The sequence below is a fragment of the Galeopterus variegatus genome, unplaced genomic scaffold (assembly GCF_000696425.1).
Source record: "Galeopterus variegatus unplaced genomic scaffold, G_variegatus-3.0.2 Scaffold948, whole genome shotgun sequence".
Classification (NCBI taxonomy): Eukaryota; Metazoa; Chordata; class Mammalia; order Dermoptera; family Cynocephalidae; genus Galeopterus; species Galeopterus variegatus.
In genome coordinates, this window is record NW_007727059.1 from 20,903 (window position 1) to 34,076 (window position 13,174).

General features: G+C 37.1%; 1 protein-coding gene across 1 annotated transcript in view; it reads left to right on the top strand.

Moving 5' to 3' along the window:
- Positions 1–3,285: 3,285 nt before the first annotated feature.
- IFT88 (intraflagellar transport 88) overlaps positions 3,286–13,174 on the top strand; it is a gene marked incomplete at its 5' end in the record, with an annotated part of 115,937 nt that continues 106,048 nt past the window's right edge. Inside the window, 3 exons of the mRNA XM_008573663.1 lie at positions 3,286–3,517; positions 4,887–4,957; positions 10,877–10,963. Of these exons, the coding sequence (XP_008571885.1) occupies positions 3,286–3,517; positions 4,887–4,957; positions 10,877–10,963 (390 nt within the window). The remainder of the gene's footprint in view (positions 3,518–4,886; positions 4,958–10,876; positions 10,964–13,174) is intronic.

Here is a 13,174-nt window from a genome sequence, read left to right on the forward strand (position 1 = left end):
ACCAGTCATCCCTATATAGGATCCGAACCCGCGGCGGGAGTGCTGCTATGCTCCCAGCACCGCACTCTCCCGAGTGCGCCACGGGCTCGGCCCGGGAGCCTTCTGATAACAGCTTCAATCTCTTTTATTGTTATTGGTCTGTTCAGATTTTCTACATCTTCTTGGCTGAGTTTTGGTAGTTTGTGTGTGTCCAGAAATTTATCCATTTCCTCCAAATTTTCAAGTTTCTTGGCGTATACTTGTTTATAGTAGTCTCGAATGATTCCTTGTATTTCAGATGTATCAGTTGTAATATCACCTTTTTCATTTCTAATTTTTGTTATTTGGATCTTCTCGCTTCTTTTTTTAGTTAGCCATGCTAATGGTTTGTCAATTCTATTTATCTTTTCAAAAAATCAACTTTTTGATTCATTGATCTTTTGTATCATTTTTGGGGTTTCAATTTCATTAAGTTCTGCTCTGATCTTAATGATTTCTTTCCATCTGCTAACTTTGGGTTTGGATAGTTCTTGTTTTTCTAGTTCTTTAAGGTGAAGTATTAGGTTGTTCACTAGCCATCTTTCCATTCTTCTGAAGTAAGCATTTAATGTGATAAATTTCCCCCTTAGTACTGCTTTTGCAGTATCCCACAGGTTTTGGTATGATGTATCATTGTTTCATTAGTTTCAAGAAATTTTTTGGTTTCCTGTTTGATTACTTCTTGGACTCATATGTTATTAAGTAGAATGCTGTTTAATTTTCATGTGTTTGTATAGTTTCCAGAATTTTGTTTGTTTTTGATTTGTAGTTTTAATCCATTGTGGTCTGAAAAAATACATGGGATAATTCCAATTTTTTTGAATTTGTTGAGACTTGATTTGTGACCTAATATGTGATCTATCCTGGAGAATGATCCATGTGCTGATGAGAAGAATGAATATTCTGAAGTTGTTGGATGGAATGTTTTATAGATATTTGTCAAGTCCAATTGGTCAAGAGTGTTGTTTAGATCTTGTGTTTATCTGCTAATTCTTTGCCTAGATGATCTGTCCAATATTGATAGTGGGGTGTTCAGGTCCCCTGCTATTATGGTATTAGTGTCTATTTCCTTCTTTACGTCTAATAGAGTTTGCTTTATAAATCTGGCTGCTCTGACATTGGGTGCGTATATATTTTTGATTGTTATGTCTTCTTGATGGATCAATCCTTTTATTATTATGTAGTGGCCCTCTTTATCTCTTTTCATGGTTTTTTTGGTTAAAGTCTATTTTATCAGATGTAAGAGTAGCTACTCCAGCTCATTTTTCATTTCTGTTTGCATGGTAAATCTTTTTCCATCCTTTCACTCTTAGTCTATGTGAGTCTTTCTGGGTGAGGTGGGTCTCTTGTAGGCAGCATATAGTTGGGTCCTCCTTTTTAATCCAGTCAGCCAGTCTTTGTCTTTTGATTGGGGAATTTAATCCTTTTACATTAAGAGTTGTTATTGAAAAGTGTTGATTTACTCCTAGTATTTTATTGACCTTTGTTTGGATGTCTTAAGTGTCTTTTGTTCCTTTCTTTCTGATTTACTTTTTGTCTTCTGTATTTGTTGGTTCCTTGGGTTGTAGATAAACTTTTTTCTCTTCATTGTTGGCATTTTTATTTTACCAGCGGGTTTTGATTGTTCTTGAGTTTTTATAGCTGTGGTAGTTATTTTTCAGGTACCAAACCCAGTACTCCCTTGAGAATTTCTCATAGGGGTGGTCATGTGGTAGTGAACTCCCACAGTTTTTGTCTGTCTGAGAAATATACTATTTGCCCTTCATTTCGGAAGGATAGCCTTGAGGGGTAGGGTATTCTTGGCTGGCAATCTCTGTCTTTTAGTATTTTGAATATACCATCCCAGTCCTTTCTGGCTTTTAGGGTTTGTGATGAAAAGTCTGGTGTTAGTCTGATTGGGGCTCCCTTATAAGTGATTTGACACTTCTCTCTTGCAGCTTTTAAGATTCTCTCTTTGTTTTTGAGTTTTGTCAATTTGAGTATAACATGTCTTGGAGAAGACCTTTTGGGGCTGAATATGTTTGGAGATCTTTGAGCTTCCTGAATCTGAAGATCTATCTTTTCCAATAACTGGGAAGTTTTCTGCCACTATTTTGTTGAATATGTTTTCAATGCAATCTCCCTTTTCCTCCCCTCTGGAACACCCATGACTCAGAGATTCGAGCTCTTAAGGTTGTCTGATATCTCTCTCAAATTTTCTTCAATGCCTTTAATTCTTTTTTTTTTTTTTTTTTGGTCTGCCTGTGTTATTTCAAACAGCCCATCTTCGATGTCAGAAGTTCTCTTTTCTACTTCTGCAAGCCTGCTGGTTAAACTCTCTGTTGTGTTTTTTATGTCATTGAATGAATTCTTCAGTTTGGCAAGCTCTGCTACATTCTTTTTCAGGGCATTGATTTCCTTGTACATTTCTTCTTTCAGGTCCTGTATACTTTTCCTTGTTTCTTCATGTTGTCTAGCTGAGTTTTCTTGTATCTCATTCAGTTTCCTTAGAATTGTCACTCGAAATTCCTTGTCAGACATTTCAAGGGCTTCTTGTTCTATAGGATCTAGAGCTTGAGAGTTATTACCCTTTGGCAATGTACTTTCTTGATTTTTCATATTTCTGGTGTCTTTCCTTTGATGTCTAGTCATTGTGGCAAGGGATTTCAGGGTCCACTGGTTCAACACTATTGTCTGGCTAGGATGCTGTTGGGGCTGCCAGTTTGGCACAGCTGACTCAGTGTCTGCTTGGTTGCCCTCTGGTGCCTTGGGTGCATGGTCTTCTCAGGTCTTGGGTTTCTCTGGGGAGGCACCTCTCTGGTCGGCGCACACTTGACCAGTCAGGCAGTGCCAGTGAGTCCTACCTGCTGGGTTATACAATGGCACTGCAGGGCGTGTGGTTTCCACGGATCTTGGGCCTCTCCGGTGGGCACCTCTCTGATCGGCACACACTTGGCCGGGCTGGGGATGGAGTCACATGGCAGTGATGAGGCCTAGCTGTTGGTTTGCACGCTGGCACTGCAGGGCGTGTGGTCTCCGCGGATCTTGGGCCTCTCCAGAGGGCTTCTCTCTGATCGTCGTGCACTCGGCCGGGCTGGGGATGGAGTCAGGCGGCGGTGGTGAGGCCTATCTGCTGGGTCGCACGCTGGTGCCACAGGGTGCGTGGTCTCTGCGGATCTTGGGCCTCTCCGGCTGAGTTCCTCTCTGATCGGCGCGCACTGGGCTGGGCTGGGGATGGAGTCCAAGAATTCAGACTTTTAAAGCCAATCCATGTTTATTTTTCTTTAGGATTAAAATAACACAGAACATTGGAGTTACATTTATTATGACTGGTCAGTATGCAGATGCCATTAATTCATTTGAGCACATAATGAGTCTGGCACCAAACCTGAAGGCAGGCTTCAACCTAATTCTGAGTTATTTTGCCATTGGAGACAGAGAAAAAATGAAGAAGGCATTCCAAAAATTGATTGCTGTTCCATTAGAAATTGATGAAGATGATAAATATATTTCACCAAGCGTGAGTATGAAAAAGACAGTTTTGTAGTCCTAATTATCTGTGTTTTTGTGTTAGCAGAATGAGAAAGTTGGAGTGGATGACTTTTGGGGTTTTTCCCAGGCCTATATTAATGTGTTTTATCATTAATATATTTATTGCATTTGTTATTTAAATTAGGTTGGGAATGGGCTCTTCATTGAAAGGGCGTATGATTACAACAGACTGCACAATTTTAGTAAAAAAAGGAGAATGTTATTTAAAATAAGGTTATATGTCATTCATCAAGGGTAATATCTCAAAAAATGAACCCTTAAATCCTTTTGATCTTTTTAAAGTCATTGTTGAAGAGCTGGAACCTAAACCATGTGTAATAAACATATCCGGAATGACATAAAGTAATTCCTTATCTTTATTCATAGAGTAGAACATAATACAGCATCAGAAGTCATATTTTCAAAGACCTAGGGAAATATTTTGTAATGGTAAGTAGAAAAATATAGATACACACCTATACTTGAACATAAACTGGAAGAAATTACATCAAAATTGGAACAGTAGTTTCTGGACAATGAAATTGTTTTTCTTAATGCTTTAAAAATATTTTCCAGATTTTTACACATAAATTATTGGTATGCTGTGTATTATTTTATATTAAGTCAAACCATATGAGATTGCCTGTGTTTATAGATAAAAATGGAATAATACTTTCAATTTCATAGAGCTGAACTTAATACATTTTAATAATAGATCGTAAGGGTGTCGTAGCATTGTGGTTAGTGAGTGTAGGCTCTGAAGCCAGAGGCCTGGCCCCCACATTCAGTTCTTCCACTTCGTGTGCTTCAGTTCCTTTATATTATGAAATGGGACCAATTGTAATAACCTACCTTATATAGGGTGTGAGGATTAAATGAGTTAATGCATGTGAAATGCTTAAAATAGTACCCGGAGCATAGTAAAGTGCTCTGTAAATGTTAATTACACATTAATTTTGTATTGAGAAAAAATAATACACATTCTGAAAAAAACATCTGTTTTCTTAATGGGGAGTAGAAATATGAATTGCACTAATCAATTGATGATCATTGTAGCATGTATAGTCGAGTTTAGAAAAATAATATCACACATTTGTACTAACAATCACAGCTTCTGTATACTCGATCCTAATCTTTTCAGCCTGACCCTCTTATCAGCTGCTTAAAATCTATGTTAGTTCAATGGAGAATGTGGTAGGTAATCAGAAGTAAGAAAAAAAAGTTCTACTTTACATAGGGGAAATTAGTTTAGAAGGATTAATTTACTCTCCATTTCATATAAGTAGTTAGTGGGGAGGCCTTGGTGTTTACTTCTGAGTTGTTTTTCTTTTCTTTTTTGTAACTTTCATTTTTTCCAGGATGATTCTCATACTAACTTAGTGATTGAAGCAATAAAAAATGATCATCTTAGGCAAATGGAACGTGAAAGGTAACTTTTTGGGCACTTAATCATTAAAACTTAATAACATAGTTTTAATTTTTATAAAAGGGTTACATTCTGATTGTTTCTTACTAAATTGTTATATTCAATATATTTCCTGAATAGTGCTATTATTTCACCATTTCTGTGCTTTACTGAATTTTCTTTTTTCCTTCAAAATAATCTCAGTCCTCATGCTAATCCCGATTATTCTTACTCAATTATCTTATAACTCACTTTCCCTCTGCATGTAGTGCAGTATTGGAACTTTGTTTATATTACCTTTATTTCAAAAATTATGACGTTATGTAATTTTGTCCTGCCTCCAGAATAAATATCAACTCTGAGAAACAAAATATTTATTTCAGTTTTTCCTTCCTCCAATAGTGTACTATAACCTGTTTCTACTTACAGCACTTCTGACAACAAATGTGTGGCTTTTCTCACACCAACAACCAATTATCCAACTCCCTGGACACCAAGTGTGGGTCCAACAATTTAATTCAGTTCTGACACTAACTACCCAGAGTTAGTGCAGACCCCACAGGTTAAGGACTCAGTACCCCAAGTTTGCCCTGCCCCCCATTACAGATGCCAGTTGCAAATCTGGGTCTCCTGTACCTCTGACCAACTTGCTATAAACTGGGGAGTTTCCACCACCCCCTGCTCAGGTTCCATAATTTTTAAGAACAGCTCACAGAATTCAGAAAAATACTTTACTTACAGTTATTTTAAATGGAAGAGATGCATAGGTTAGTGTACTTGGGAAGGGGTGCAGAGCTTCCACACCCCCTCCCAGCACCTCCTTGTGTTCACCAACCTGGAAGCTCTTCAAACTCCATCATTTAGGGTTTTTATACAGGTTCCATTACATAGGCATAATTGATTATATCATTGGCCATTGGTGATTGAACTCAGTCTCCAGCCCTTCTCCTCCCAGATGTCAGGGGATGGGGCTGAAAGTCCCAACCCTCTAATTACCGGTTGGTTCCTTGGGCAGCTCGCCCCCATCTTGAAGCTTTCTAGGAGCCATTAGCATAAACTCCAGTCTCATAAATGACAAAAACCACTTTTATCACTCAGGAAACTCCCAGGGTTTTAGGTCTGTGCCAGGAACCCAGATGAAGACCAAATATATTTCTTATTATATTGCAATATCATAGGTACCTAGTCTCTGCCAGCTGTAATTTGAAAATTTTAATACTTATTGAACATACGATAGGTATATTAGAAGTATACCACATAATGAAGGGTCCGTAACCTTTTTTTTTTAAATTGTGGCAAAATATATATAACATAAAATTTACCATCTTGATCATTTTTAAGTGTACAGTTCAGTAGTGTTAAGTACATTCCCATTGTTGTATAATCAGTCTCCAGAACTCTATCATCTTGCAGAACTGAAGCTCTCTACCTATTGAACACTAACTCCCCATTGCTCTCTACCCCAGCCCCTGGCAGCCACCATTCTACTTTCTGTCTCTATGATTTTGACTACAATGGGTTCCTCATAGTAATCATACAGTATTTTTGTGTGTGTGCCAGCTTATTGCACTCAGCAGTGTCCTCAAGGTTTATCCATCTTGCAACATATATCAGAATCTCCTTCCCTTTTCAGGCTGAATCCTTTGTATGGATGGATGGCCTTTAATCTTTAAGAATTAGTTTAACAATAAAAATAAAACAGAGACTTAACACTTATGGGAAAACAAAGTAGACGTACTTTTTTTTATTCTTCCCACTTAAGTACAACTAAAACCACTGGAAGTTATATGTAAAACCAATACAAGAAATGTGGAGAGAAGAGGGCAGATCAGCAAGGGACCTTTGGACCCGAGGAACACATGGTAGTGAGTTCCCCTCATACATCAGACTGGGAGATGAAGAAGCTGGCCACCAGAAACCACCAATGGGTGCACCAAAAAAAAAAAAAAAAAAAAAAAAAACGCTACCAATACAAAAACTTTTAGACAAATGCCACAGAAAAATCTGGCTGCACTGCCACATAACAGTAGCAGAAGCTGAGTGGGGAGCCTAGATGTCCACCCTTGCAAGGCTGTGAGGAAACACCGCAATACTCCACTGGGGTGGCATCAGAGAAGGCCAGGTAGGGAGCAGGACTTTAATCCCTGAAGGCCATTCACAAGTCAAACACCTCTGGTGTCAGTGGATGACACAGGGGGAGCCTGGAATTCCACCCCCACCCAGCAGTTAGGAAACACCCGTCCCCCTTTCTCCTGGGAGGTGTCAGAGGAAGCTTAGTGGAGAGTTAAGGGCTTTAGTCATCATCTAGTGGTAACAAGGCCCCTCAGACAAAGTACCACCAAAAAAAAGAAAACTACAGACCGATATTTTATGAATATACATGCAAAAATCCTCAAGAAAATACAAGCAAGCCAATATATTAACAAAATATAAAAAGAATTATGCACGTGATCAAGTGGGATTTATCTCAGGAATCTGAGATTGGTTTAACATCTGAAAATCAGTTAATATCATACAGGATACCAGAAGAATGAAGAAGCAAAAAATATTGACAAAATCCAAAATGCTTTCACGATAAAAACAAACTCTATAGGAGTAGAAGGAAATTCCTCAATCTGATAAAGTGCATCTATGAAAATCCCACAGCTAACACAGCCAAAGCTGAATGTTTTCCACCTAAGATCAGGAACAAGAGAAGATATCCATTTTTACCAATTCTAATCAACGTTGTACTGGAGGTTCTAGTTTTGGCAGTTAGGCAAAAAAAAGTCAAGTAAGAGACGTCCAGGTTGGAAATGAACAAGTAAAACTGTCTGTTTACAGATGACATGATCATCTTTATAGAAAATCCTAAGGAATCCAATAAAAACTATTACAATTAATAAATGAGTTCAGCAAGGTACCACAGAAAAAAATCTATACAAAAGTCATACTGTAGTAAAGAAATATGCTATACACTACTAGTGAACTATCCAATAATGAAATTAACAATTGCATTTACAATAGCATAAAAAAATAATTAGGAATAAATTTAACAAAAGGAATGTAAAATCTGTACTTTGAAAACTATAAAACATTATTGAAAGCATATAAAAAGCTAAATAAATGACATCACATGCTTATGGATAGGCAGTTAATATTGTTAAGATGGCAGTGCTTCCCAAATTGATTTACAGATTCCATACAGTCTTTATCAAAATCCCAGCAGTGTTTTTTCAGAAAGTGACAAGTTGATCCTAAAATTTTTATGGAAATGTAAGGAATCCTGAATAGCCCAAACAATGTAGAAAAAGAAGAACAAAGTTGAAGGACTCAAACTACAAAGCTACACTAATTAAGACACTGTGGTACTAGCATAAACATAGACATATGAATCAATGGAATGGAGTTGGAAGTCCAGAAATAAACCCTTGCATTTATAGTCAATTAAGGGGCCAAGACAATTTAATGGGAGGAAGGATAGTCTTTTCAACAAATGGTGCTGGGAAAATTGGATATACTCATCCAAAAGAATGAAATTGGACTTCTCTCACACCATACACAAAAATTACCTCAAAATGGACCTAAATGTAATAGCTAAAACTATAAAATTATTAGAAAAAAATAGAAATAAGTATTATTGACTTTGGATTAGGCAGTGGTTTCTTAGATAAGACACCAAAAGCACGAGTAACAAAAGAAAAAGGGAGATTGGACTTCATCAAAATTAAAAACTTATTTTCTTCCAAGAACATTATCCAGGGAGTGGAAAGACAACCCATTGAATGGGAGAAAATATTTACAAGTCATGTATCTACAAGGGGGCTTATTTCTATAGTATATAAATAACTTTCAAATCAATAAAAAGACTAATAACCCAATTAAAAATGTGCAAAGGATCTGCATAGACATTTCTTTAAGATAGATATGCCAAAGCCCGATAAGCACATGAAAAGATTCTCACCTTCAGTAGTTGTTAGGGAGCTGCAGCTCAAAACTGCAATGAGATGCCACTTTATACCAACCATAGTAAGAAAAAGACAGAAAGTAAGCATTGGCGAGGATGTGGAGAAGTTGGAACACTTGTGTGCTGGTGGTGGGAATATAAAATGGTACAGCCACTTTGGAAAACAGTCTGGAAGTTCCCCAAAAGGTTAAACATAGACTTAACCCTATGACCCAGCAATTTCACTCCAGGGCATATACCCAAAAGAAATTAGAGCATGTGTCCTTATAACAACTTGTACATGAACGTTCATGGCAACATTATTTATAATATTGAAAAAGTGGAACTCCAAATGTCTAACAACTCATGAATGTATAAATAACATATGGTCTATCCAAACAATGGGATGTTATTCAGCCATAAAAAGGAATAAGTACTCATGCATACTACAGTACAGATGAACCTTGAAAACACTATAAATAAGCCAGTCATAAAAAAATCACATTCTATGATTCCATTTGTATAAAAGGTACAGAGTAGGCAAATCTATAAAGACAGAAAGTAGATTAGTGGTTGCCAGAGGCTGGGTGGTTGGTAATTAAAATGAAGTGTCTGTCTGCTAATGAGTACTGGGTTTCTTTTTGGGGTGATGAGAATTATTTTAAAATGATTGTGGTGATTGTTTCACAAATCTGAATATTCTTAAACCATTTATTTATGTGGGTGAATTGTATGGTATGTGACTTATATCTCTATAAAGCTGTTTAAAAAAAGAATTCAGGAATATATTTTTAAATTGTATGCCGTGACCAGGTAGGATGCAAGACTGGTTCATTATCTGAAAATCAATTTGAAGGATGCAAGACTGGTTCATTATTTGAAAATCAATCAGTGTGATCCACTATATGGAGATATTCTGTATCTTGACTGTGTCAATGCCAATATCCTGGTTGTGATATTGTACTGTAGGTTGGAAAGATGTTACCATTGGGAGAAACCGGGTAAAGAGTACATGGGATCTCTACTATTTTTTACAAATGCACGTGAACCTGCAGTTGTTTCAAAATAAAAAGTTTAAAAGAAAGAAGAACTATCACAAAATGAATGTTTCATGACTTGGAAAGACATTATTTCCATATTAAGTATGAAGAGCAGGTTATGAAATAGTATATACATTTTAAGTCATTTTTAAAAACTGCTATGTATATAAATCTAAGAAGAAGTGAGTAAGGGGACTTTCATCCACCACTGTACGTTGGTATTTCCACTTTGAAAAACAGTGGCATTTTCCAGTAATGGTGACGATGTGCATTTTACATATGCACACCTGTATACATAGAAACATACATATCATACACACACGAAAACAACATGTGGTAAGTCAGTTTTGCTGTTTACCACACACTGTTTCTTTAGTGGCCATTTCACTTTTTACTCTCATGTCCACAGTGTAGGTTATGTTATTTCTGCAGCAGAACCTTGTGTCTCTCCAGTGTCTCTTTCTTCAGTTTGTCAGAGGCGTCATAAAACAGAAAAAGAAAAGAAGTGAACACTGTTGACCCAGAAGGCAAGGCAATGACGGCTTGCTAGTCACGTTTCCTAGTTTTTTTTTTTCTTGGCAGCTGGTCGGTTGGGGTTCCCGAACGCTTGACCTTGGTGTTGTAACACCATGTTCTAACCCACTGAGCCAACCAGCCAGCCCCTGAGTCATGGTTTTTAACCTGACTTAGAAATGGATTTCTAGCACAGCTGTCCATCGTTTGGTAGGCTTTTGTGGTATGTTTTTGATAGATAATGTTTACACTTAAATTTTAAGAAATCCAAACTATTTTTATACTATATTCCTTTTTTTTTTTTAAAGGAAATGTATTTATTTCTTAATTGGAATGTGTTGATTGTACATATTTATGGGGTACAGAGTTATATTGCAATACATGTATATAATGTGTAAGGATCAAATGAGGGTACTTAGCAAATTCTATATTTCTAAATATAACTTTTTTGTTTGTTTGATATAGGAAAGCCATGGCAGAAAAATACATCTTGACAGCTGCAAAACTCATTGCTCCTGTAATTGAAACATCATTTGCTGTGGGTTATGATTGGTAAGGGAGAAATTTAATAAGATTGCATGGATATGGTGGAGTTTTTTCATAATTTATACTTTTATTGATTTAAAATTAATATTGTTATTAGAAAAAGTGAATAAATAATTTTGAATATTGATTTGAATTTATCAAGCAAATAGTATTATGCATTAAACTTAATATAAGACTGCTGTAAAAGTTCTAATAACATTTTTTCCTTACTGGTCGTGTCATTTTTTAAATTAAGTATTTAGGGCAAGTGCGCTACCATTTGTTATGAGAATAAATAATTCCTTTCATGGTATAAATTCCAATCTGTGCCCTCTTTTTATTTTATGTTTCTCATTTTTTCTTTTTTTCTAACTTTTGTCAGTAGTGCTAAACTTTCCATCCTGAGTAATAGCTGTCACGTCTAAAGAGGCTGTTGTCTCCTGACGTACTTCCTACACAGGAGTGAAAAGTTTTAGAGGTGGAAAGTCTTAGGTCATTTGTTGAATGATCAAGTGGTTGAATTTATTCTGTACTACATAGTGTGGGAATCCCATTTTTAGCATCCCATTTAGGAGGTCATTTAATCTCTGCTTGGATTCTTACGGTGTTTAGTGCATTTGTTTTCTATTTGAACATCTTTAAGGGTTTAAAAAGGTCTTCCTTGTATTGCATCCAGATTTGCCCCTCACGAAATTCTTTTCTTTGATCTTTTGGCTTCTTGTGTATGGTACCTTACCAGAATTTTTAAAATCCAAGATACGTGTACATGGTTAGAAAATCAAGTAACTGTGGAAGGATTACAGCCCTAATTTTCTAATCACTTTTCACATTTCCTGTTGGTAGAAGTAACATATGCCTTCTTTACCGTATCCCTGATATCATTCAGATTCTTAAACATTCTGTTTATCCCTTGAAATCTGCTCCTTGGAATTCACTGGCTTCCTGTTTTAATTTGCACTGGAGGCTCCAGTTTGGTCCATGACATTTTGTTTTTACTGGTATTTCCAGTTGCTTATATTTCTTTTCTTGCTTTTTTTGTTTCTATTGTAGACAAACTCAGGTTTGTCTTGGGCTTCTCCTTCCCAGAATCTCTCTCTCTCTGCTCCAGTTTCTATAAGCTGGTTGCTATCGTGGTCTGGTGTTAAATGTCATCTTGGGGCTTATCCTCATTTCTCTCCAGGTTTGGATCCTCTTTCTTGTTTAGCAAGAAATAACTTTATTATTTTTTAAATTTCATACTGAATTAACCCCCTAAGATCTGTCTGTACATGTCTGTAAATGTCTAATTCTGTCCTCATTTTTGATTGGTCATTTGATTAGGTATAAAATTCTAGATTGTAACTTATTTTCTTTCAGAACTTTAAAAGCATTTGTCGGGGCTGGCCCGGTGGCACACTGCTATAGTGCGCTGCTTGGGAGCGCGGCGGCGCTCCGGCCGAGGGATCGGATCCCACGTACAGACCGGTTCCCGCTCACTGGCTGAGCGAGGTGCGGGCGCAGTGCCGAGGGTTGCGATCCCGTTGCCGGTCCCGGTCCGGTACGGGCGCGACACTGAGGGTTGCGATCCGTTGCCAGACACGAAAAAAGACAAAAAAAAAAAAGGAAAAAAAGCATTTGTCCATTATTAACTAGCATTGTTACTGACTAGAAGTCTAATACTATTCTCATCCTAGTTATTTGTAGGTGATCTGCATTTCTTTCTTTTTTTTTTTTTTAATTTTATTTTGTTAGTATACAATGTGGTTGATTATTGTGGCCCATTACTGAAACCTCCCTCCCTCCTCTCTTTCCCCCCTCCCTCCCAACAATGTCCTTTCTGTTCACTTGTCATATCAACTTCAAGGAATTGCAATTGTTAGGTCTTCTTCCCTCCCACCCCGGTTTCTTTTGTGTGTGTGTGTATTTATTTATTTATTTTTAGCTCCCACCAATAAGTGAGAACATGTGGTATTTCTCTTTCTGTGGCTGACTCGTTTCACTTAATATAATTCTCTCAAGGTCCATCCATGTTGTTGCAAATGGCAGTATTTCATTCGTTTTTATAGCTGAGTAGTATTCCATTGTGTAGATATACCACATTTTCCGTATCCACTCATCCGATGATGGACATTTGGGCTGGTTCCAACTCTTGGCTATTGTAAAGAGTGCTGCGATGAACATTGGGGAGCAGTTATACCTTCGACTTGATGATTTCCATTCCTCTGGGTATATTCCCAGCAGTGGATAGCTGGGTCATAG